The sequence below is a fragment of the Ranitomeya variabilis genome, chromosome 4 (assembly GCF_051348905.1).
Source record: "Ranitomeya variabilis isolate aRanVar5 chromosome 4, aRanVar5.hap1, whole genome shotgun sequence".
Lineage (NCBI taxonomy): Eukaryota > Metazoa > Chordata > Amphibia > Anura > Dendrobatidae > Ranitomeya > Ranitomeya variabilis.
Window position 1 is genome coordinate 411,230,015 of NC_135235.1, and position 23,986 is coordinate 411,254,000.

General features: G+C 47.0%; 1 protein-coding gene across 2 annotated transcripts in view; it reads right to left on the reverse strand.

Annotated features, from left to right (window-relative positions):
• Positions 1-16,770, reverse strand: part of SLC43A3 (solute carrier family 43 member 3) — a 75,629-nt gene extending 58,859 nt beyond the window's left edge. Inside the window, exons 1-3 of one of the 2 annotated variants that reach the window (XM_077251177.1) lie at positions 16,401-16,770; positions 12,970-13,015; positions 10,265-10,435 (exon numbers count right to left, since the gene is read on the reverse strand). In XM_077251177.1, coding sequence (XP_077107292.1) covers positions 10,265-10,430 — 166 coding nt within the window. In that variant the 5' untranslated portion in view covers positions 10,431-10,435; positions 12,970-13,015; positions 16,401-16,770. Of the gene's footprint in view, positions 1-10,264; positions 10,436-12,969; positions 13,016-16,235 lie in introns of both variants that reach the window. The other variant, XM_077251176.1, reaches the window with a different exon arrangement.
• Positions 16,771-23,986: the final 7,216 nt, after the last annotated feature.

Genomic DNA, 23,986 nt, shown 5'->3' on the forward strand with positions numbered 1-23,986 from the left:
CCCAAGGAGGGATTGGAAGCGAGATAGATTGTGCTGAGTGAGAAACGAGATCGAAGCAAGAAGGAGAATACCAGTAGGAGTCGTGCTGTGAGACCGAGGCAACATCCTACTGAGGCGCACAACCGGCGGCCGGAACGCCGAGGGAGTATTACAATATTCAGCTTCAGGCAATACTCTAAACCAACGGCAGGACAGTCAGTCTAAGGCGGGCTGTCTCACCTAAATCACCTATGCAGTCTTGGGGGGCAACTTGTGGAGAGGGGCGACTCTAGGGTCCCGGAAGAGCTCCGAGCCTACCCGTCATACGGGTGCCGTCCTAACCGCAACATCAGGGAGGGACGGAGGATTAGCAGAACATCATCTAATCGAGTTGTGAGGGAACTTAAGAAACCGACACAACAGTTGTGGGGACTTTCCGTAAGCACAGCAGGGAAGGACCGCAACACCTAGCGCTAGAAGGAAGGCACAGATTTCCACCTGCTAAGAGAACTCTGGAGGTGCCATTGGACCGGCCGGACTTGCGCAGCCTGGTTATCTGGATTCTGGACTGAGGACCCAGAGATCTTTAGTAAAGAGGTAAAGAGACTGCAACCTGGTGTCCTCGTTATTTACTACAGCCTACACTGCACCGCACTACCACCATCCACATCCATCATATCATTCACTGCACGTCGCCTCCCCACCAGCAGGGTCACGGACCGGGCCTAGCCACCGTGACAACCCCAGAGCAGAGACTCGTAGGCCCGGTACCGGGTATCCCTCGGCCCTGCGGCGGTGGGGGCGCTGCAAACTTGGCATCACGAACAGGATCTATTTAAGCCTGAAGAATCAGGTCATGTGTGCCTTGGAACTGTGAGTTATCGTGCTTGGACTGTGCTTTATTACAAAGACTGTGTGTTGCCACTTGCCGCCAGAAGTTCCCGCCAAAACCGCCGCCATTACAGCGCTAAGGAGAGCGCAGGAGAAGAAGGGCGTGGAAGTGGGCATGAAGGATGCCATGGCCAGCCGCCTGGAGCCGGAGCGTGGGGTCGGAGCCGAGGACTCCCCCAGCTACCCGGAGAGGCACCGCAGCCAGACCTCCGCAGCTGACGCTGACCTCCTGCAGATCGGAGCGGACAAGCTGACCCACCAACTCCTGCAGATGCAGCTGAGCACTGAGGCCGGGTGGAAGAAGACCATCATCGGGAGCCTCAAGAGACATCTGTCGGCAGCCTCGTCTGGTCCGGAGCAAGAAAGAAGTTCCAGCGCTCCGAAGCCAGAAAGCAAGGCCCTGCCGGAAAGCGAGATGCTGCAAACGGAGATGACAACACTGCAGCTGTTGTGATTTTGCTTTTTGCTCCCTCTAGTGGTCATTAGTGATTTGACTCTGGAGCGTCTGTCTTTTCCTATATCCTCACCTGGGCCGTTAGTTCAGGGGCGTTGCTATATAAGCTCCCTGGACCTTCAGTTCAATGCCTGGCATCGTTGAAATCAGAGCTAATCTGTTGTGCTCTTGTCCTCTGATCCTGGTTCCTGTTTTTCAAGCTAAGTCTGCTTCTTTGCTTTTTGCTTTTATTTTGTTTGGTATTTTTGTCCAGCTTGTTCCTATCTGTATCCTGACCTTTGCTGGAAGCTCTAGGGGGCTAGTGTTCTCCCCCCGGACCGTTAGACGGTTCGGGGGTTCTTGAATCTCCAGCGTGGATTTTTATAGGGTTTTTGTTGACCAGATAAGTTATCTTGCTATATTCTGCTATTAGTAAGCTGGCCTCTCTTTGCTGAAACCTGGTTCATTTCTGTGTTTGTCATTTCCTCTTACCTCACCGTTATTATTTGTGGGGGGCTTGTATCTTGCTTTGGGGTCCCTTTCTCTGGAGGCAAGAGAGGTCTTTGTTTTCTTCTCCTAGGGGTAGTTAGATTCTCCGGCTGGCGCGAGTCATCTAGCGATCTCCGTAGGCATGATCCCCGGCTACTTCTAGTGTTGGCGTTAGGATTAGCTATTTGGTCAACCCAGTTACCACAGCCCTATGAGCTGGATTTTTGTATCTTGCAGACTTACACGTTCCTCTGAGACCCTGTCCACTGGGGTCATAACAGTATGCCAGGCCAGTATTAAATGTTTAATGCATTGCAGAAGTGGGATTATAAGAAAGAAAATTTTGAGTTTTTTTTTTTTCCTCTCTCATTTTTTTTTTCTTTTCCCCTTTACCTCAGAGTGGCTTAAGCTTGCTGCAGACATGAATGTCCAGACCTTGATTACAAGTGTGGACCAGCTTGCCGCTCGTGTGCAGGGTATACAAGATTATGTTACCAGAAATCCTAGGTCTGAACCCAAGATTCCGATTCCTGAACTGTTTTCAGGAGACCGATTTAAGTTTAGGAATTTCAGGAATAATTGTAAATTATTTTTGTCCCTGAAACCTTGTTCGTCTGCAGACTCTGCTCAACAAGTAAAAATTGTTATTTCATTCTTACGGGGTGACCCTCAGGATTGGGCTTTTTCGTTGGCGCCAGGAGATCCGGCATTGGCTGATATTGATGCGTTTTTTCTGGCGCTCGGTTTACTTTATGAGGAACCCAATCTTGAGATTCAGGCAGAGAAAGCCTTGCTGGCTATGTCTCAGGGCCAGGACGAGGCTGAGGTGTATTGCCAAAAATTTCGGAAATGGTCCGTGCTGACACATTGGAACGAGTGTGCACTGGCCGCTAATTTTAGAAATGGCCTTTCTGAGGCCATTAAGAATGTTATGGTGGGTTTTCCCATTCCCACAGGTCTGAATGATACCATGTCCCTGGCTATTCAAATTGACCGGCGGTTGCGGGAGCGCAAAACCGCAAATTCCCTCATGTTGTTGTCTGAACAGACACCTGATGTGATGCAATGTGATAGAAAAACCGCAAATTCCCTCATGGTGTTGTCTGAACAGACACCTGATTTGATGCAATGTGATAGAATCCTGACTAGAAATGAGAGGAAAATTCATAGACGCCGGAATGGCTTGTGCTACTACTGTGGTGATTCTACACATGTTATCTCAGCATGCTCTAAACGTATATCTAAGGTTGTTAGTCCTGTCACCGTTGGTAATTTGCATCCTAAGTTTATTCTGTCTGTAACTTTGATTTGCTCACTGTCATCTTATCCTGTCATGGCGTTTGTAGATTCAGGTGCTGCCCTGAGTCTTATGGATCTCTCATTTGCTAAGCGCTGTGGTTTTATTCTTGAACCATTAGAAAATCCTATCCCTCTTAGGGGTATTGATGCTACGCCATTGGCAGAAAATAAGCCGCAGTATTGGACACAGGTTACCATGTGCATGACTCCTGAACACCGCGAGGTGATACGTTTTCTCGTTCTACATAAAATGCATGATTTGGTTGTTTTGGGGCTGCCATGGTTACAGACCCATAATCCAGTCCTTGACTGGAAGGCTATGTCAGTGTCTAGTTGGGGCTGTCGTGGTATTCATGAGGATTCCCTGCCTGTGTCTATTGCTTCTTCTACGCCTTCGGAAGTTCCGGAGTACTTGTCTGATTATCAGGATGTCTTTAGCGAGTCCAGGTCCAGTGCATTGCCTCCTCATAGGGAATGTGACTGTGCAATAGATTTGATTCCAGGCAGTAAATTTCCTAAGGGAAGACTGTTTAATCTGTCGATACCTGAACATACCGCTATGCGTTCATATATCAAGGAGTCTCTGGAGAAAGGACACATCCGTCCGTCTTCTTCCCCTCTTGGTGCGGGATTCTTTTTTGTGGCTAAAAAGGACGGATCTTTGAGGCCTTGTATTGACTATCGGCTTTTAAATAAGATCACTGTCAAATTTCAGTATCCTTTGCCGCTGTTGTCTGACTTGTTTGCCCGGATTAAAGGTGCCAAGTGGTTTACCAAGATAGACCTTCGTGGTGCGTACAACCTTGTGCGCATTAAGCAAGGGGATGAATGGAAAACCGCATTCAATACGCCCGAAGGTCATTTTGAGTACTTGGTGATGCCTTTTGGGCTCTCTAATGCCCCTTCAGTTTTTCAGTCCTTTATGCATGACATTTTCCGGAACTATCTGGATAAATTTCTGATCGTTTATCTGGATGATATTCTGTTTTTTTCTGATAATTGGGACTCGCATGTGGAGCAGGTCAGGATGGTCTTTAAAATTTTGCGTGAAAATTCTTTGTTTGTCAAGGGCTCAAAGTGTCTTTTTGGTGTACAGAAGGTTCCCTTTTTGGGGTTCATTTTTTCCCCTTCTGCTGTGGAGATGGACCCAGTCAAGGTCCGAGCTATTCTTGATTGGACTCAGCCCTCGTCAGTTAAGAGTCTTCAGAAGTTCTTGGGTTTCGCTAACTTCTACCGTCGTTTTATCGCTAACTTTTCTAGCATTGTGAAACCTTTGACGGATATGACCAAGAAGGGCTCCGATGTGGTTAATTGGGCTCCTGCTGCCGTGGAGGCTTTCCAGGAGTTGAAACGTCGGTTTACTTCGGCGCCTGTTTTGTGCCAGCCTGATGTCTCGCTTCCCTTTCAAGTTGAGGTGGATGCTTCAGAGATTGGAGCAGGGGCCGTTTTGTCGCAGAGAGGCCCTGGTTGCTCTGTTATGAGACCTTGCGCCTTTTTCTCTAGGAAGTTTTCGCCTGCGGAGCGAAATTATGATGTGGGCAATCGGGAGTTGTTGGCCATGAAATGGGCATTTGAGGAGTGGCGTCATTGGCTCGAGGGTGCTAAGCATCGTGTGGTGGTCTTGACTGATCACAAAAATCTGATGTATCTCGAGTCTGCTAAACGCCTGAATCCTAGACAGGCCCGCTGGTCATTGTTTTTCTCCCGTTTTGACTTTGTTGTCTCGTATTTACCAGGTTCAAAGAATGTGAAGGCCGATGCTCTTTCCAGGAGCTTTGTGCCTGATGCTCCTGGAGTCGCTGAACCTGTTGGTATTCTTAAGGATGGTATTATCTTGTCAGCTATTTCTCCAGATCTGCGACGTGTGTTGCAGAGATTTCAGGCTGATAGGCCTGATTCTTGTCCACCTGACAGACTGTTTGTGCCTGATAAGTGGACCAGCAGAGTCATTTCCGAGGTTCATTCCTCGGTGTTGGCAGGTCACCCAGGAATTTTTGGCACCAGAGATCTGGTGGCCAGATCCTTTTGGTGGCCTTCCTTGTCTAGGGATGTACGGTCATTTGTACAGTCCTGTGGGACTTGTGCTCGAGCTAAGCCTTGCTGTTCTCGTGCCAGCGGGTTGCTCTTGCCCTTGCCTGTCCCTAAGAGACCTTGGACACATATCTCCATGGATTTCATTTCTGATCTTCCGGTGTCTCAGGGCATGTCTGTTATCTGGGTGATATGTGATCGCTTCTCCAAGATGGTCCATTTGGTTCCTTTGCCTAAGCTGCCTTCCTCTTCCGATCTGGTTCCTGTGTTTTTCCAGAACGTGGTTCGTTTGCACGGCATCCCTGAGAATATTGTGTCAGACAGAGGATCCCAGTTCTTTTCCAGATTCTGGCGATCCTTTTGTAGTAGGATGGGCATTGACTTGTCGTTTTCATCTGCTTTCCATCCTCAGACTAATGGACAGACGGAGCGAACTAATCAGACTTTGGAGGCTTATTTGAGGTGTTTTGTCTCTGCTGATCAGGACGATTGGGTGACCTTCTTGCCGTTAGCTGAGTTTGCCCTTAATAATCGGGCTAGTTCCGCCACCTTGGTTTCGCCGTTTTTCTGCAACTCTGGTTTCCACCCTCGTTTTTCTTCGGGTCATGTGGAACCTTCTGACTGCCCTGGGGTGGATTCTGTGGTGGATAGGTTGCAGCGGATCTGGAATCTTGTGGTGGACAACTTGAAGTTGTCACAGGAGAGGGCTCAGCGCTTTGCCAACCGCCGCCGCGGTGTGGGTCCCCGACTACGTGTTGGGGATTTGGTGTGGCTTTCTTCCCGCTTTGTTCCTATGAAGGTTTCCTCTCCCAAGTTTAAACCTCGTTTTATTGGTCCTTACAAGATATTGGAAATTCTTAATCCTGTATCCTTTCGCCTGGATCTTCCTGTGTCGTTTGCTATCCACAACGTGTTTCAAAGGTCCTTGTTGCGGCGGTACGTTGTGCCTGTGGTTCCTTCTGCTGAGCCTCCTGCTCCGGTGTTGGTTGAGGGCGAGTTGGAGTACGTGGTGGAGAAGATCTTGGATTCTCGTCTCTCCAGGCGGAGGCTTCAGTACCTGGTCAAGTGGAAGGGCTATGGTCAGGAAGATAATTCCTGGGTGGTCGCCTCTGATGTTCATGCGGCCGATTTAGTTCGTGCCTTTCACGCCGCTCATCCTGATCGCCCTGGTGGTCGTGGTGAGGGTTCGGTGACCCCTCACTAAGGGGGGGGTACTGTTGTGATTTTGCTTTTTGCTCCCTCTAGTGGTCATTAGTGATTTGACTCTGGAGCGTCTGTCTTTTCCTATATCCTCACCTGGGCCGTTAGTTCAGGGGCGTTGCTATATAAGCTCCCTGGACCTTCAGTTCAATGCCTGGCATCGTTGAAATCAGAGCTAATCTGTTGTGCTCTTGTCCTCTGATCCTGGTTCCTGTTTTTCAAGCTAAGTCTGCTTCTTTGCTTTTTGCTTTTGTTTTGTTTGGTATTTTTGTCCAGCTTGTTCCTATCTGTATCCTGACCTTTGCTGGAAGCTCTAGGGGGCTAGTGTTCTCCCCCCGGACCGTTAGACGGTTCGGGGGTTCTTGAATCTCCAGCGTGGATTTTTATAGGGTTTTTGTTGACCAGATAAGTTATCTTGCTATATTCTGCTATTAGTAAGCTGGCCTCTCTTTGCTGAAACCTGGTTCATTTCTGTGTTTGTCATTTCCTCTTACCTCACCGTTATTATTTGTGGGGGGCTTGTATCTTGCTTTGGGGTCCCTTTCTCTGGAGGCAAGAGAGGTCTTTGTTTTCTTCTCCTAGGGGTAGTTAGATTCTCCGGCTGGCGCGAGTCATCTAGCGATCTCCGTAGGCATGATCCCCGGCTACTTCTAGTGTTGGCGTTAGGATTAGCTATTTGGTCAACCCAGTTACCACAGCCCTATGAGCTGGATTTTTGTATCTTGCAGACTTACACGTTCCTCTGAGACCCTGTCCACTGGGGTCATAACATGCAGCGCAAGGCCCTGCAACCGGCGTTCCAGATCCCAGCGGAGGCAGAGCAGACCGGCACCGGAGGGACCGCATCTGAAGCAGGTATAAAGGACGACCCTGCCCTGACGACCGACACCACTCCAGTGACTGCTAGTGCCACAGCTGCTGACCCCATTCCAGTGACTGATCTTGCAGCAGCCGCTACCTCTGCTGCAGCAAATGCCCATACTCAAGCTGCGCAGACCTCCATAGCTGCGCATGATTTAACCGTACATGAAAGACGGATTAACGGCGTGTGTCCAGCACTGGGTGTAGCCCTGGACCTCACTTTTCCCAGGCCAGGAAGGGTTAAGTGCCAGGTGCAGCCCTGGAAGCCGTCCAACTAAACCTCGGAAACCTGAAACTGTACATAGTTAACTGTTTGTTTCCCTACTGTTTTGCTGCTAAACCCGTCCAGGGTAAATTCTTAAAGGGATCCCTTTGTTGACCCGGGATCCCTATTGCTCTTTGGTTATTTTCTATCTTTTCTACGTTATCAAGAACTGCCGCCATCATGAACAGTGCATGATACAAACTGCTTGTAAATAGTTTGCACCTTCTTAAAGGTGCTCCCTACTGGTTTTACTTAAAGAGAGACTCTTTGCGAAGATACCGTACCGGAGCCTTTGCTGAGTATGGACTGGTAGCCTGATAAGATATGCTACCTCATAAAGACTTGGTCCCCTCTTACAGGGGATGTTCACCTGTGTACTTATGAGTAATACTGCCTTAAAACAGTAAAGTGATAATGATGCCTTGAAAGAAGTGATAATGTTTTGATATAGTGAGTTATATGTGGTCAGTTAGACAATTATAAGAAATGTTGATAATGTGCTTTGGAATAAAGTAATTATTGGAAAGGTGCAGTAGACCCGTAGGGGTAGACATGAAGTCCTGCATAAGTGAAAGTTAGAAGAAAGATGCAGCAGACCCGTAGGGGTAGACATAGCGTCCTGCATATTTGTCAGTAAGAAAGTAATGATGGAAGTTTAATGTTTTAAGAAAATGTATGATGTGTTGAAGGATGAGGACAGGAAGTGAACCCGTAGGGGTTAGTGGTGAGTCCTCTTAGGAGCCATACAGGGATGGCTCAGTGATTTCAAACTGAAAGAAATGTTATGTTCTATACTGTGTATAGTAGTTGAAAAGGCAGTAGGCCCGGGCTGAAAGGGGCGGTCCTGTAAAGAAAGGAGAGGCAGTAGGTCTGGAGCCGTTAGGACAGGCGGTCCTGCAGATTTAAAGAAGGAGAATGTAGCACAGTTGCTCAAGCCTTATAAAGTGTTATAAGAAGGTCTTTAGAGGATTTAGAGTGTACATCCTTAAAGGCAATGTTAAATTATTGTTCAACAAATTTTGCACTTAGTAGAATACCCGGTTGGGTAACAGGAGTTATTTATGGCCTGTAATTTATAATGTTTAACTATGTTTGTAACGTTCAAGTGTCCTCACCTCCCATAAAGGGAAGCTCTGTTCAAATATGCTTATTGTTATTGCACTCAACAAAATTGTATGTCTTTTTGCTAACCTGTATTGTTGTTTTCTTCCCAGTCCAGGAGTACTGGATTTAACTGGGGGGGAGTGCAGCGCCCCAGAGTCCTGGTCGTTGCAGTACTGTGGCTCCGCCACTAAGGGGAGCCATGGTACGTCTGATGGCACTGAAGGAGTTCATCTGACCAGGTATCACAGACACCAATACATTTCACAGCCGGGCCTCCAGGGGGAGCTAAGGGTTCTATTCATTAGGCCACTCCTCACATACTGGTAAAACTGGGGGTCAGGCAGGAAGTTAGAGAGAAAGCTGACTGGGTTGGAACCAGGCAACACCTTGTGGCAGAGGGTGTTGTGGGAGAAGATTCAGTAGGGTCCCTGTCAGGGGTGGGATCCTGACAGAGACCTGGCAACTTGAGCGAACGTAACGGGACCGTGCCTGCTCAGTATAGCGGCGGTACCCAAGGAGGGATTGGAAGCGAGATAGATTGTGCTGAGTGAGAAACGAGATCGAAGCAAGAAGGAGAATACCAGTAGGAGTCGTGCTGTGAGACCGAGGCAACATCCTACTGAGGCGCACAACCGGCGGCCGGAACGCCGAGGGATTATTACAATATTCAGCTTCAGGCAATACTCTAAACCAACGGCAGGACAGTCAGTCTAAGGCGGGCTGTCTCACCTAAATCACCTATGCAGTCTTGGGGGGCAACTTGTGGAGAGGGGCGACTCTAGGGTCCCGGAAGAGCTCCGAGCCTACCCGTCATACGGGTGCCGTCCTAACCGCAACATCAGGGAGGGACGGAGGATTAGCAGAACATCATCTAATCGAGTTGTGAGGGAACTTAAGAAACGGACACAACAGTTGTGGGGACTTTCCGTAAGCACAGCAGGGAAGGACCGCAACACCTAGCGCTAGAAGGAAGGCACAAATTTCCACCTGCTAAGAGAACTCTGGAGGTGCCATTGGACCGGCCGGACTTGCGCAGCCTGGTTATCCGGATTCTGGACTGAGGACCCAGAGATCTTTAGTAAAGATGTAAAGAGACTGCAACCTGGTGTCCTCGTTATTTACTACAGCCTACACTGCACCGCACTACCACTATCCACATCCATCATATCATTCACTGCATGTCGCCTCCCCACCAGCAGGGTCACGGACCGGGCCTAGCCACCGTGACAACCCCAGAGCAGAGACTCGTAGGCCCGGTACCGGGTATCCCTCGGCCCTGCGGCGGTGGGGGCGCTGCAAACTCTCAGTAACAGAGGAACTGACTGGCCATGTAAAGGTATTTTGGGACTTGTCTTGGAAAGAACTACATGAGCATATAAATAGTTTGGGTGGTGAAAACCTGCTGACAGATTTACTTTAAGTCCATTAGCGTGGCTCTCTATTCTTGTGCATAGAAGGGTGTCTCAGACTGGGGACCCCAAACCATGATACCGATATGTCATAATACCGCCACTTCATGCATAAAGCGTTACTGCATTTCACTTCACAAATAATTCCACAACATACACCGCTAAACTATTTAAATAATACTGTTAGGTTTTAGTAGGTCATTTCTCAGTTGCCGCCCTCTTAAACTTGAATTGACTGTTATATTTTAATTAATTTTAAAATATTTTTTAGCAGACAAATGTTTTCCTTGATATTTTACTTACCTCCAGTAGCATTGGTGGTCTGATTCCCTTGGTCCAGACACAGATTATGAAAGTAATTCTCTGCCTTTAGCACAAATACAAGGGATGCCCACCCAAAGGTTACCCCAGCAAAACAAATGCATTCTATGAGTCCTGTAATTAGAGTCAGCACATACTGGCAACGCATCTCTGCTGGAGAGAAAGAAAACGTAATAAAATTACTACAAACAGCAGATACTTCACAGTTACATAGTTACATAGTTACGAAAGTTGAGAAAAAGACACAGGTCCATCAACTTCAACCTTTCTCCACCAGTTATAGATTATCTCTACTTAGATTATTTATAGCCCATAATGCCATTTGTTGTGAGAAACGCCTCCACAGTCTGACTGCTCTAAATGTAAAGAACCCTTTCCTATTTAGCTGTCAGAATCGCTTTTCTTCCACCCATAATGAGTGCCCCCTGGTCTTTAGTATGGTCCTTGGAAGGAATAAGTCATGTGCCAGTCCTTTGTACTGACCACACATGTATTTATACATATAAATGAAATCGCATCTGAAGGGTCTTTTTTCTAAACAAAACAAGACCAACTTTTCCATCCTTCTATAATAGGAGAGACTGTCTGTCCCATATAATAATCTACTTACCCGCCTTTGAACTTGCACATGTTGATTATTTGGTGAGTTTTTTACCTCAGTATTTGTAAGCCAAACCCAGGAGTGGGTGATAAAAACAGAAGTGGTGACGTGTTTCTATTATACTTTTCCTCTGATTGTTCCTCTCCTGGTTTTGGCTTAGGCTGGGTTCACATTGCGTTCTGTGCGTCCGTTAAACGGACTACGTTACACCGTGGCATAATGCGGTGTAACGTAGTCCGTTAACGCCGCCATTGAATGCAATGTCAGACGCATCGCTAGCGCACGCCCACAATGCACGTGGGCTGCAGCGTTTCCGGGTCCATCACCGCTAGCGCAGATAGAGCTAGCAGATGCTCTATCTGCGCTAGCGGACAGCCATGCCGGCACTTGTGTTAACAGCAGCCCGTTTACGTATGTGTTGAATGGGCTGCTGTTAACGCAATGTGAACCCAGCCGTACAAATACTGAGGTAAAATACTGACCAAATACTGAACGCGTGAACGTGGCCTAGCTTCCCAATATCCTTTTTCAAATGTGGAACCCAAAACTGGATCCCATTTTCTAGATGTTGCCTTACAACAAATTTATAGAGTGGAACAATACACTGGGATCACGGGACTTTATCTGTCTGTTCATACACCCTAAAATCTTCTTTGCTTTTGCAGCTGCTGTTTGACATTGATTCCTGTCAGAATACCTAAATCCTTCTTGGAAGTTAAAATGCTGCAGTTAATGCACAGGTAAAAATCACTACTAATATCTCTGGTGTCACAGAGAGAATTTCCTATCCATCATATTTATGAATTTCGTTATTTACTCAGACAACTATAATAACTATATAAATGTTTGGCACCATTGGAATGAGTGAATCTCATCCCCTATAATCCCTTGAAATTTAGAACGCTCAGGTTTCTGAAATATACCTAATGCTGGTACTGTAAAAGGCAGCTTCTTATTTGCATAACCAAGCTCAGTTTTTATTGTCCTGCACAGTTTTTGCCGTCAGCAGAGGCTAACACTTTACTCTCAATCCCATCCACAGGGTCATTTATAAGGGAGTAAAAAGATGGGTCAAAATACAGATCAGACTCAGAAGACTGAAGCACAAAGCTAATAAACTGAATATCCACACTAGAACTTTTTTTTTGTAATATATCCAATATTTTGTACTGATCCAGGTCTTAATAAATCCTTGTAGGCAGACTTGGACTGGCCCACAGGAGAACAGGAAAATTCTCCGGTGGGCCCCTGTGCAAGAGTGGGCCATCATCCTCTTCTATGAGCAACACCTGGCACAATATACTTGAATCACTATGTACATACAGAGGCAGCATCTTATTCATCTAACAATCTACCCAGTTCATTGTTATATAAATTTGTGATTGAGGAAAATGTCATGTAGCTGAAAAGTGGGGCCCTGAAGTTGGTTACTGGGGGCCTTTGGTACCCTAGTCCGACACTGCTTACAGGGTTCAGAAACTCCATATCCCTTACACAGACATAGGGGCACATTTACTATTCAAAGTGAATGGGACTTACCATGAAGAGAATTGCTCAATGTTTGATAACTTTGGCGCCTCGTTAAATATAGCTGTTACTCAAATATTGACTCCACGCTACTGGAGTGAGAACTGCGACTCTAACAAAGAGCAGGTCCTAATACTTTCTGATAAAAAACACATTATCTCTCATCCACAGGATAGGTAATGACTTGTTGATTGGTGGGAGTCCAACCACTGGTACACACATCAATTGACGAAACAGAAAACTTTCACCCCTGTTAAAATGGAGCGGATCTGTAACCTTCACCCTACTCATTCCCTAAGGGCCTGCCGAGCATTGTGCTCGGCTTTTATCGGCAGCCACATAGAAAACGAATGGAGCGGTAGTCGGGTGTTTGACCTTCCATGCCATTTTGTAACATGGATTAAGTTCCCCATTGTGGATAAAAAAATCCCCAATCTATCAGTCTGGATTCCAGCCCTGGCTCACCCACTGATCAGCATGTTTTCCCCTACCCTGCAGATAGACATTGGATGGGAAGGGATTCTATAATAGTTCTAGAAATAAATAAAAAATTTAAAACCTGTCTTCTTGGTCAATCGATTCTTCTTTCTTTAGTCTTATATTTTCTTAAGGAAGGAAAAAAAGGAGTTAGAAGTCAGTATGTGCAATATGTACAATAAAAGAAGAGTAAAAAGGCAACAATTCATTATACAATATCTAGAATGATTCTGAGGCTGTGAGCAGAGTTCCTTTCACTGTGAGCTGAGTTCCTGAGGCTATGAGCCGAGTTCCTGAGGCTATGAGATGAGTTGCTGAGGCTATGAGCTGAGTTCCTGAGACTATGAGATGAGTTCCTGAGGCTATGAGCCGAGTTCCTGAGACTATGAGCTGAGTTCCTGAGGCTGTGAGCCGAGTTCCTCAGGTTATGAGCTGAGTTCCTGTGGCTATGAGCCGAGCTCCTGAGGCTATGATGAGCGGAGCTCCTGAGGCTATGAGCCGAGTTCCTGAGACTATGATTTAAGTTCCTGAGGCTGTGAGCCGAGTTCCCGAGGCTATGAGCTGAGGTGCAGCTGAATTTTTCCAGGTGAAAGAGCTTCAGGTAAATGCCGGTGGTCATCTTCCTGAGGCAGCTTCACCGGCGGTCTTGCCACCTTTCTTGTGGTAGCGCCACTGCCGATGTCTATTACTTTATACTGTGAAGTAAAGAGAGCTTCCGCCATCGCTGGCTGAAGAATGAGCATGTCACTTGTTTAAACCGCTTCATGGTTTCTAGTTAATATAAGTTACATAAAACAGAACATGTACACAGCAATGGTGATTTGACATTGCTGTGCACTATCTTCAGTTTATGGAGACCTTTTACCCAAAAAGATACTGTGTTCACATAGCCTTACATTGTGCCTATTAGGCCGGGGTCACACTAGACCGTAATACGGACGAGTGCTATGCGATAAAAAATCGCATAGCACTCGGCCCAATGTTAATCTATGGTCCAGCTCCCATCATCCGATATTTTCTCCACCGTATTTCGGATCCGAGGAAACTCGCAGCAGACTGCGATTGTCAGCGTATCTCGGCCGAGACTCGCCAATGAAAGTCTATGGGTGCGAGAAAAATACGGATTCCACACGGACCAGCAGTGTGACTTGCGAGAAATACGCAGCGGTGTTCTATAGAAAAGCCGGTAATTCAATTGCCGGCTTTGCATTTCTCCTTCACAAACCCGACAGGATATGAGACATGGTTTACATACAGTAAACCATCTCATATCCCCCTTTTTTTTGCATATTCCACACTACTAATGTTAGTAGTGTGTATGTGCAAAATTTGGCCGCTGTAGCTGCTCAAATAAAGGGTTAAATGGTGGAAAAAATTGGCGTGGGCTCCCGCGCAATTTTCTCCGCCAGAATGGTAAAGCCAGTGACTGACGGCAGATATTAATAGCCAGGAGAGGGTCCATGGTTATTGCCCCCCCCCGTGGCTAAAAACATCTGCCCCCAGCCACCCCAGAAAAGGCACATCTGGAAGATGCGCCTATTCTGGCACTTGGCCACTCTCTTCCCACTCCCTGTAGCGGTGGGATATGGGGTAATGAAGGGTTAATGCCACCTTGCTATTGTAAGGTGACATTAAGCCAGATTAATAATGGAGGGGCGTCAATTATTAAACCTATCAATTATTAATCCAATTGTCTGAAAGGGTTAAAAAACACACACACACATTATTAAAAATGATTTTAATGAAATAAACACACAGGTTGTTTTAGTATTTTATTGTTCTCTCAATCCAGCTGCAGACCCTCGCTTGGCAAAATGATAAACACACAAGATACATACCTTCCGATGACCTGTCACATCCAACGAGGTAATCCATCTGAAGGGGTTAATTATTTTACAGCCATGAGCTGCGCTAAAGCACTCGCTCGTGTCTGTAATCCCCGGGTAATGAAGGAAATCTGAGTGATCTGTACTTACATTGAGTTGCGGTGATGCGCCCTCTGGTGGATGTCCTCATGAACTGCAGCCTGGGAACTTTTTCCCACGCTCGAGCTCATATGAGGACAACCTGCAGGGGGCGCATCACCGCGACTGAAGGTAACTATAGGTCATTGACCTACATTTCCTTCATTCGCCGGGGCTTACAGGCACGGAGCACAGCTGCATTAGCAGGGCTCCTGCTTGTAAAATATTTTAACCCCTTCAGATGGATTACCTCGTGGGATGTGACGGTTCATCTGAGGGTATGTATTTTGTGGGTTTATTATTTTGCCAAGCGAGGGTCTTAAAATGGATTGAGAGAGCAATAAAATATTAAAACAACCTGTGTGTTTATTTAATTAAAATACTTTTGAATCATGTGTGTGTGTTTTTTAACCCTTTCAAACAATTGGATTAATAATGGATAGGTGTCATAATTGACGCCTCTCCATTATTAATCTGGCTTAATGTCACCTTACAATAGCAAGGTGGCATTAACCCTTCATTACCCCATATCCCACCGCTACAGGGAGTGGGAAGAGAGTGGCCAAGTGCCAGAATAGGCGCATCTTCCAGATGTGCCTTTTCTGGGGTGGCTGGGGGCAGATGTTTGTAGCCAGGGGGGGGCCAATAACCATGGACCCTCTCCTGGCTATTAATATCTGCCCTCAGTCACTGGCTTTACTACTCTGGCGGAGAAAATTGCGCGGGAGCCCACGCCAATTTTTGCCGCCATTTAACCCTTTATTTGAGCAGTTACAGCGGCCAAATTTTGCACATACACACTACTAACATTAGTAGTGTGGAATATGCAAAAAAAAGGGGGATATGAGATGGTTTACTGTATGTAAACCATGTCTCATATCCTGTCGGGTTTAGGCAGGAGAAATGTGAAGCCGGCAATTGAATTACCGGCTTTTCACAGATATCGCGCTGAATGAAATATAAATACAGAATATATATATATGTGTCTCAATGACATATATATATATATATATATATATATATATATATATATATACTGTATATATGTTTTCCCGAACATTTGAGCACATAAATCCATTAGATGTCGGTTTTGCAAGCTTGCGAGAAAAACTCGGCATACGGATGCCATACGGATGTCACACGGATGTCACACGGATCATTTGATGCGAGGAAATCGCATCCTCGCACTGCACACGGATCACTGTTTTGGAAACATTTGTGCGATTCTCGTCCGTGAAAAACGGACCGCTTTATTATACGTTAAGTGTGTCCCCGGCCTTAACCTTAAACACTGATAACAAGAAACAAATGAAGCAAACCCATCAAGCTACCTGCATGAATAACAATAATAATACCGAGGAGCAATTGCACAAAATGCACTTACACATGGAAGCGTCTCACCAGGTTCCCACTAGCTTATAATACATGTCATTTCACATCCTGTGTCGCAGACCCAGCCTGAAGATTTCCACACATTCTTTGCTTACATTAATTCTGCTTGCATCACAGTTGTATATACAATGTGAGCCCCACCCGCCGCCACACTTACCACTTTCTTCACAATTCTTGGGTTTCCTAGTTTCTTATGCTTTTCTCAGGCTTTTATAAGCTACAATTTGCTGATCTTCACTTTTTTATATACTTTTTTTTTTTTACTTTCACGGGACAAGTATGAGTATGACACACTAATAAGTGACCACATCTGTCACCCAAGTCTGCTTCCTTCCTGATTCCAGCAGCTGCAACAAGTACAAATTACATTTCTTTGGCATATATAATCATGTGATAAAGTAAGGGCACGCTAGGTAAAATATTTTACTTTTTTTACTTTCATTATATGCAAAAATCATATAAAGATAAAATTACTGTTACTAAACCAGAAACAGACTTAAAATTAATCTTCAGAAAAAAATGTCATTTTCCTTTGTGGAAAGGTACAGTAAGTACTTGTTTCGAATACCTGGTTGTTGACCACTTTGGCAGAAGCAACCTGAATTAGATATTTCTCATAAATGTCTCCCAATTTCTGACATTTCCATTTTTTTCCACTCCTTCATGGAAATGTATTCACTAGGGTTGAGCGAAACGGATCGGACATTTTCAAAAGTCGCCGACTTTCAGCAAAGTCGGGTTTCATGAAACCCGACCCGATCCCACTGTGGGATCGGCCATGCGGTCGGCGATCTTCGCGCCAAAGTTGCGTTTCATATGACGCTTTCCCCGCCATTTTTTCAGCCAATGAAGAAGTGTGGGCAGCGTGATGACATAGGTTCCGGCTTGCTTTGTGCGGCGTCACAGGGGGTAAAACCGCCATCTTAACGAGAGAGAGAGAGAGAGAGAGAGAAAAAAAAAATAAATAAAAAAATAACACATTGACCTGCATTGGGTTTCGTGTTTCGGTTGGCCCCCGACTTTTCACAATAATTGGCCGATTTCACACGATCCGACTTTCGAGACGGTCGAGTTTCACGAGACCCGACTCGATCCTAAGGCTATGTTCACACGGTGCGGTTTTTGCTGCGGATCCGCAGCGGAATTGCACTGCGGATCCGCAGCAGTTTTCCATGTAGGTTACAGTACAATGTAACCCAATGGAAAAAAGGACCCGCTGTGCCGACGATCCTTTTTTCCACAGGCAAATCCGCAGCGGTTTTGCCTGCAGAAAAAAGAAGTAGCATGTCACTTCTTTCTGCAGATTCCGCTGCGGGTTTCCAGCAGCACCAATAGGAAACTGCATTTGGAAACCCGCAGTGGAATCCGCAGAAGAAAAAGGATCAAAAACCGCAGCTAAAATCAGCGCTGAATTTAGCTGCGGTTTTTCAAAACAGGACCTGAAAAAAAAAGGATGAAAAAAAGGATCGTGTGAACGTAGCCTTAAAAAGCAAAAGTCGCTCAACCCTAGTATTCACTTGTATAAAAAGAAAAAACCCATTAGTGCAGGAGAAGTGGGGGAAGCAGTGAGCAAGGCTACATTAACTCACCACTCCTCGCTCCCCAATTCTTCCTAGTCCCACAATCGTGCGTTTTGCTCTCAAGGGTGAGGACCATGTTTGCACTGACACAACTTGTGTGTCAATGCTGGGTGGTGCAATGAAACCTGGAGATGAAGAGGAAGAAGAATAAGTGGTGAATGCAGAGTTGTCTCATGTTTGAATATTTTTTTCTCTAACCTGTGGTCTAATAAATAAATATATTCATAGGGTCTTGCCTGGAGTTTGATTTTAAGGGGTTTCCTATTCATTCAGATCCCAGGCCAGACCCTAAAATAAATCAGACACCAAATAATTAAATTAATTAGCCCACAGAAGAGACTGCCTAAATTATTTTGATCCAAGACCTTTTAAAGAGATATTACCATCTTATAAAGTGATGGACTATTGCTAAAACATCTTGAAAGGGATAGTACTGCAGTTCCCAGTGCAGAGGCTTGTGCCAGGGGGCCACTGAGCAAAGAATAGGAGTCAAGGTGATGTAGTGCTAAAATAGCTTTGCAGCCCTTTCATTCTCATGACTGCGTATTCCAAGATGGGACCTCCGAGATACCAAGCCTATCTTACCCCATCGATCCTAATACCCCAGAATTATTACTACCCCTAAATTAAAACACGACAACTATTTCTTTTGGATAATTTGGCCACAGCGGCCATTTTATTAATAACAAACATAAACAACCATTTATACATTTGTATAAAAACTTGAGGGGACGGTTCTAATAAGTCTGGCACCTAATAGGCAAAAGCCCAAAACCAACATGAAAACCCTTCTTTACCTTCAGCCGTAACCACCAGCTCGAGGGCACCATGTAACCCGTTTACCGGGCAAACCAACCCCAAAGCTCCCGAGGTAAAATCCCCGTCCAGAGCCAGTAAACCAAAGCCAGATCAGCCCCATGAAACCAACTCCAAGAACACCGCCCCCCGCCAACCAGCCACTGTGACAACAGTACACAAAAACCCCCCACAAAGGACAAATTTAGCACCAAAATCCCCCACCATTCCCCCATTACCCCTATAAAGCGCCCGAAGCAAAGACCAAAACAAGGGAGGGTGGGTGGGCTTCTCAGGTCGGATATCCAAAAGTAATGGCCCCCTTTCCCGCACTTTTCCCATAACCCCCCATCATTCTGGACCACTCCCCCTACTCCTCCCCATCCCTTAAACCAATCCTCTCTCCCTGCATTATTATTTAAAAATTGCTCCCCTGCGTTCCCTTGGCAACGCAGTCATGGGGGGCTTTCTTTTACTCCGTTCCTACAGCCCCCCCTCTTGACTGCGTATTCCAAGATGGGACCTCCGAGATACCAAGCCTATCTTACCCCATCGATCCTAATACCCCAGAATTATTACTACCCCTAAATTAAAACACGACAACTATTTCTTTTGGATAATTTGGCCACAGCGGCCATTTTATTAATAACAAACATAAACAACCATTTATACATTTGTATAAAAACTTGAGGGGAGGGTTCTTGGAGCTAATAAGTCTGGCACCTAATAGGCAAAAGCCCAAAACCAACATGAAAACCCTTCTTTACCCTCAGCCGTAACCACCAGCTCGAGGGCACCATGTAACCCGTTTACCGGGCAAACCAACCCCAAAGCTCCCGAGGTAAAATCCCCGTCCAGAGCCAGTAAACCAAAGCCAGATCAGCCCCATGAAACCAACTCCAAGAACCCCGCCCCCCGCCAACCACGAGCAGCACTGAACACCTCAGGCTCGCGAGTGCCCCACCACCGCCATGGCCCTCTCCACCCCTTCTTGAATTGACAACATCCACAAATCCAAGCCAATATCGTTCAAATGAACGCCATCGCTCCTCCAGTAATTTCCAACACCAGCTTCCAACTCAAAGTGGCGAACCGCCACCCCCCCGTTACGAGAAACAAAACTCCCCACAGCCCTGTTTAGCTTAATCCGGGCCCTATTGATACCCTTCATAGAGCGTACTGCCCTCCACGTTTTTCTGGGCACCATGTCGGACCACACTGTAACCATCCCTGGGAAAGATACCCACAATCGTAAAAAATCATACCGTATATCCCTAATTAATTCTCTCACCGGCTTAGACCCCAAATCGTTACCACCCAAATGTACCACTACAATGTCCGGGAAGCGATCCAAACTAACCGATCTGGAAAACTCGGTCAAAAACCCACGCCACAACATGCCCCGAAAACCCAACCATCGGACCACCACCGCCTCCCTTCGAAATCCCAATTGCCTACCATCTCGTTTAACGTCGGCACGAATCGCCCCCCAATGCACAAAAGAATGTCCGAAAATCCATGCCAGAAGTGGGGTCCGACCTGCAAAATACAACGACAATTAATACCCCCACAAAATCAACTACGCACATAAGATAAATAACGATTTGACGACCACCTGCCAATACGACGAATAACCTCAGGTCCCAGCCCCAAACCAGCAGCCTCAGATGCTGCCCCAATTCGAAATAAATGTGTCCCAAATGACAAGGGATCCAGGCCTAAAATCGTCAACGCTTGTCTCAATACTGCCGTAAACTGGAACCGTGATAAAAATTCACCCTGACAATGCCTCAAAAGTGGGCCAGACCTATCTGGATCCAATCCCCAATAATCCTCCAAACACCGATGAGGGCACATCGCCCCCCCAACCACTTTTCCCAAAACCACACGTCTTCCTTTTCCAAATTGATCGGTCTTCGACCGCCGAATCCAAAAGGCAACCCCACCTGACCAAAATTCAATATCCTCCGCCAACAAACCCCCGGCTGTAAACCTGCTAGGGGAAACCAACTCCCCTACTCTCAACGCCCCGAAAAAGGCCAACGAAAATGCCAAGCGAAACAGAGCCGCCTCGTAGCCAGAACTACAAACTTCCCCCAATGCTACCCCCAGACGCTCCAACATCCCGAAGGATATGGGCCGTCGAATATCGCAAGTTGAAAAACCCTTCCTAAAACCTTTTAATGCCTGCCGAATCAAGAAATCCTTAGTGACATCGACGGAACCCTGAAGCTTAAAACCAAAAGCAACGCCAGCTATAAATGTATTCAATTTCGACACAGACCAACCCCATTCCTCCGCCGATCCAATCAAAAGCAAAATCGCCATCACCCTGTCACCATCTGATTCAACTGAACCCAATTGCTCCAACCACCCTTCCCACAAATGCCATGATGCCTCATAACCTGACCACGTCCTTCCGGACACCGAAGACTGTATCAGCCGACCTCCTCGTCCGCAACAATCTGCCACAAATGAAAAGGGCATGTCGTTCCTGCATCTTCCGCTTCTGGAGCCAACTCCCGGAAACTTTCCCACTGTAAACGAGACAGAGCATCGGCTATAGAATTTTGAACGCCGGGAACATGCACAGCCGAAATCCATTTATTCAACTCCAGGCACCGCAAAACTAACTCCCGAACCAATTTGATTACCGGAGGAGATGATGAAGACAGACTATTGATCACCGACACCACACTCGAATTGTCGCAATGAAAACGTATCCGCCTATCCTGAAAAGTACTGCCCCAAATGAACACCGAAACCACAATTGGAAACAGCTCCAACAACGCCAAATTTTTTGTAAAACCCGCTTTGCGCCACCACTCGGGCCATCCCCCAACACTCCACTTTCCAGCACAATAAGCCCCATATCCGACACTACCAGCCGTGTCCGTAAAAATCTCACAATCAAAATCGTTCAAATCCTCCTGTTGGATCAGGGACTTCCAGTTATAACTATCCAAAAAACGCCTCCAAACCACCAAATCCTCCCTATGCTCCTTGTTCAAGCGTACAAAATGATGCCCTGAACGCACTCCAGCCGTAGCCCTTGACAATCTCCTACAAAATATCCTGCCCATAGGCATAATGCGACACGCAAAGTTCAACCGCCCCAACAACGACTGTAGCTCTTTCAACGTAACCTTGCGCAACTTCTCGCATCTCATCACCTCTTGCCGTAAAGCCAACAGCTTCTCCTCAGGCAAGCGACACTCCATCATCTCCGAGTCTATGAGAATGCCTAAAAAACTCAACACCGTGACAGGTCCCTCTGTTTTATCACGCGCTAAGGGCACACCAAATTGTCCTGCCACCCACTCCATCGTAGCCAACAGATTACCGCACAACAAAGAATCCGGGGGGCCAACAAACAAAAAATTGTCTAAGTAATGAATAACGGACGGAACCTGAGAAACATCCCGAACCACCCACTCCAAAAAAGTACTAAAGGCTTCAAACAGTGAGCAGGAAATCGAACAACCCATAGGCAAACACCTATCCAAATAGAACCCCCCGTTCCAAAAACATCCTAACAACGGAATACTATCGGGGTGAACCGGGAGTAAACGGAAAGCCGATTCAACATCTGTCTTAGCCATTAGTGCACCTGTGCCATACCTACGCACCCATTGCACCGCAGCATCAAAGGAGGTATAAACCACAGAGCAAAGTTCTTCCGCTATCCCGTCATTAACTGACTGGCCCTTTGGATACGACAGATGTTGAATAAGGCGAAACTTATTAGGCTCCTTTTTAGGGACAACCCCCAAAGGCGAAACGACCACCCCCTCCACAGGTAAATCGCTAAACGGCCCCGCCATACGCCCTAACTCAACCTCCTTCACCAATTTTGCCGTAACCACATCTGCCTGAAGGTTAGCCGACCTCAAATTCTTTGTAGAAAAGGGGATAGCATGAGCCGGATGAGGAATCCTAAAACCCTCCGAAAAACCATCCCACAACAACCTAGCCTTTTCTCTATCCGGATACCTACTTAGATAAGGGGCCATCTTTAGAACCTTCACCGGCGTCACCCCCATGACCGCCTCCCACTGCTGGTTTCCCCCTTGCTTTTTTGAAACACTTGGCCACTCCATGTGAGGCCCCTCCACAGTGGGAACAGACATGCTTGAACTTGCATGTACTGCCGTATTTGCATTGGCCGTCGTTAAACTGCCAGCACGTCCCTGTTTTGTCCTTAGCTCCTTGTGACCCCTGTCCCCCACCTCCTTGGCCTGACTGCTGACCGCTACTCCCTCCACCCCCATGAAAGGACTGCCCAAACCGCGTCGGAGCCATCACCTTCAACCACAAACCTATGTCCTTCTGCTCCCATTTTATCTCAGGTCTAATCGCCTTCCTTTGCCGAAACTGCTCGTCATAGCGTAACCACGCCTGACCCCCGTACGCCCTGTATGCTTCCCCTATCGCATCGACATAGCAGAACAAACCTGCACAATTCTCCGGAAACTTTTCCCCTATAACGCCTGCCAAAATGAAGAACGCCTGCTGCCAATTCGCAAACGTCTGCGGTATCAACCGCCAACGCCTCTTCTCCTCCTCCTCCTTTTTACTATCCTCCTTCTTACCCTTGTCAAGATTAAACTTCTCCAGGGGCAACAAGGAGAAAATCTCTACGTATTCATCTTTCCATATTTTTTCCTTAACCTCTTTCTTTAAATGAGCCCCTAACGGCCCTTCGAAACACACATAAACCTCCCCCTTAGCTCTATCATCCAACTTAATCCTGTCCCCTTTATCCTTGTCAGTCTGTACCGACACCGACACCCCTCCCGTCGACGCCTGCTCAACCCCACTAGCCCTACCGGACCCGACAACCACTCCCGAACCAGTACCAGAAGCCGGCAACCAAGCACTTAACGGGGATGACCGCACGCTATCCCGTCCCTCCCCATCCAATCTCCTCAAAATCTGGGACATGCCCGCCAAAAGCTCCCTGACCCCCGGGACCCCCCCGGTGCTGGGCCCCCCACTCCCTGCCAAATCAACCCCCCCATACCAACTATCCCCAGCCCGAGCACCACTATCCCACCCCACAACAGAATTATTTGCATACTCACTAAGCTGCGCATGTGCTGTGTCCCCGCCAGCCGTGCGATCACCGAACTCGCGCGGGTCGCTCCTGGAACCGGAATCCTCTGCGCCGCTGTGTTGCTCCAGGCCCGCGCCCCTGGCCTCCTCGTCACCAGGGGGGACCGGAGTAGGCGAACTGGAACTCTCCCTGGACCTTCTGGGTGACCTAGACCTGGCAGCCGCCAGCCCGACTCCGGACCTGTCTTCCTGCTGGGCTCTGCCACGAGCCCCAGCCGCTGCCAACGATCGCCCCCACCGTGCTGGGCCAGGC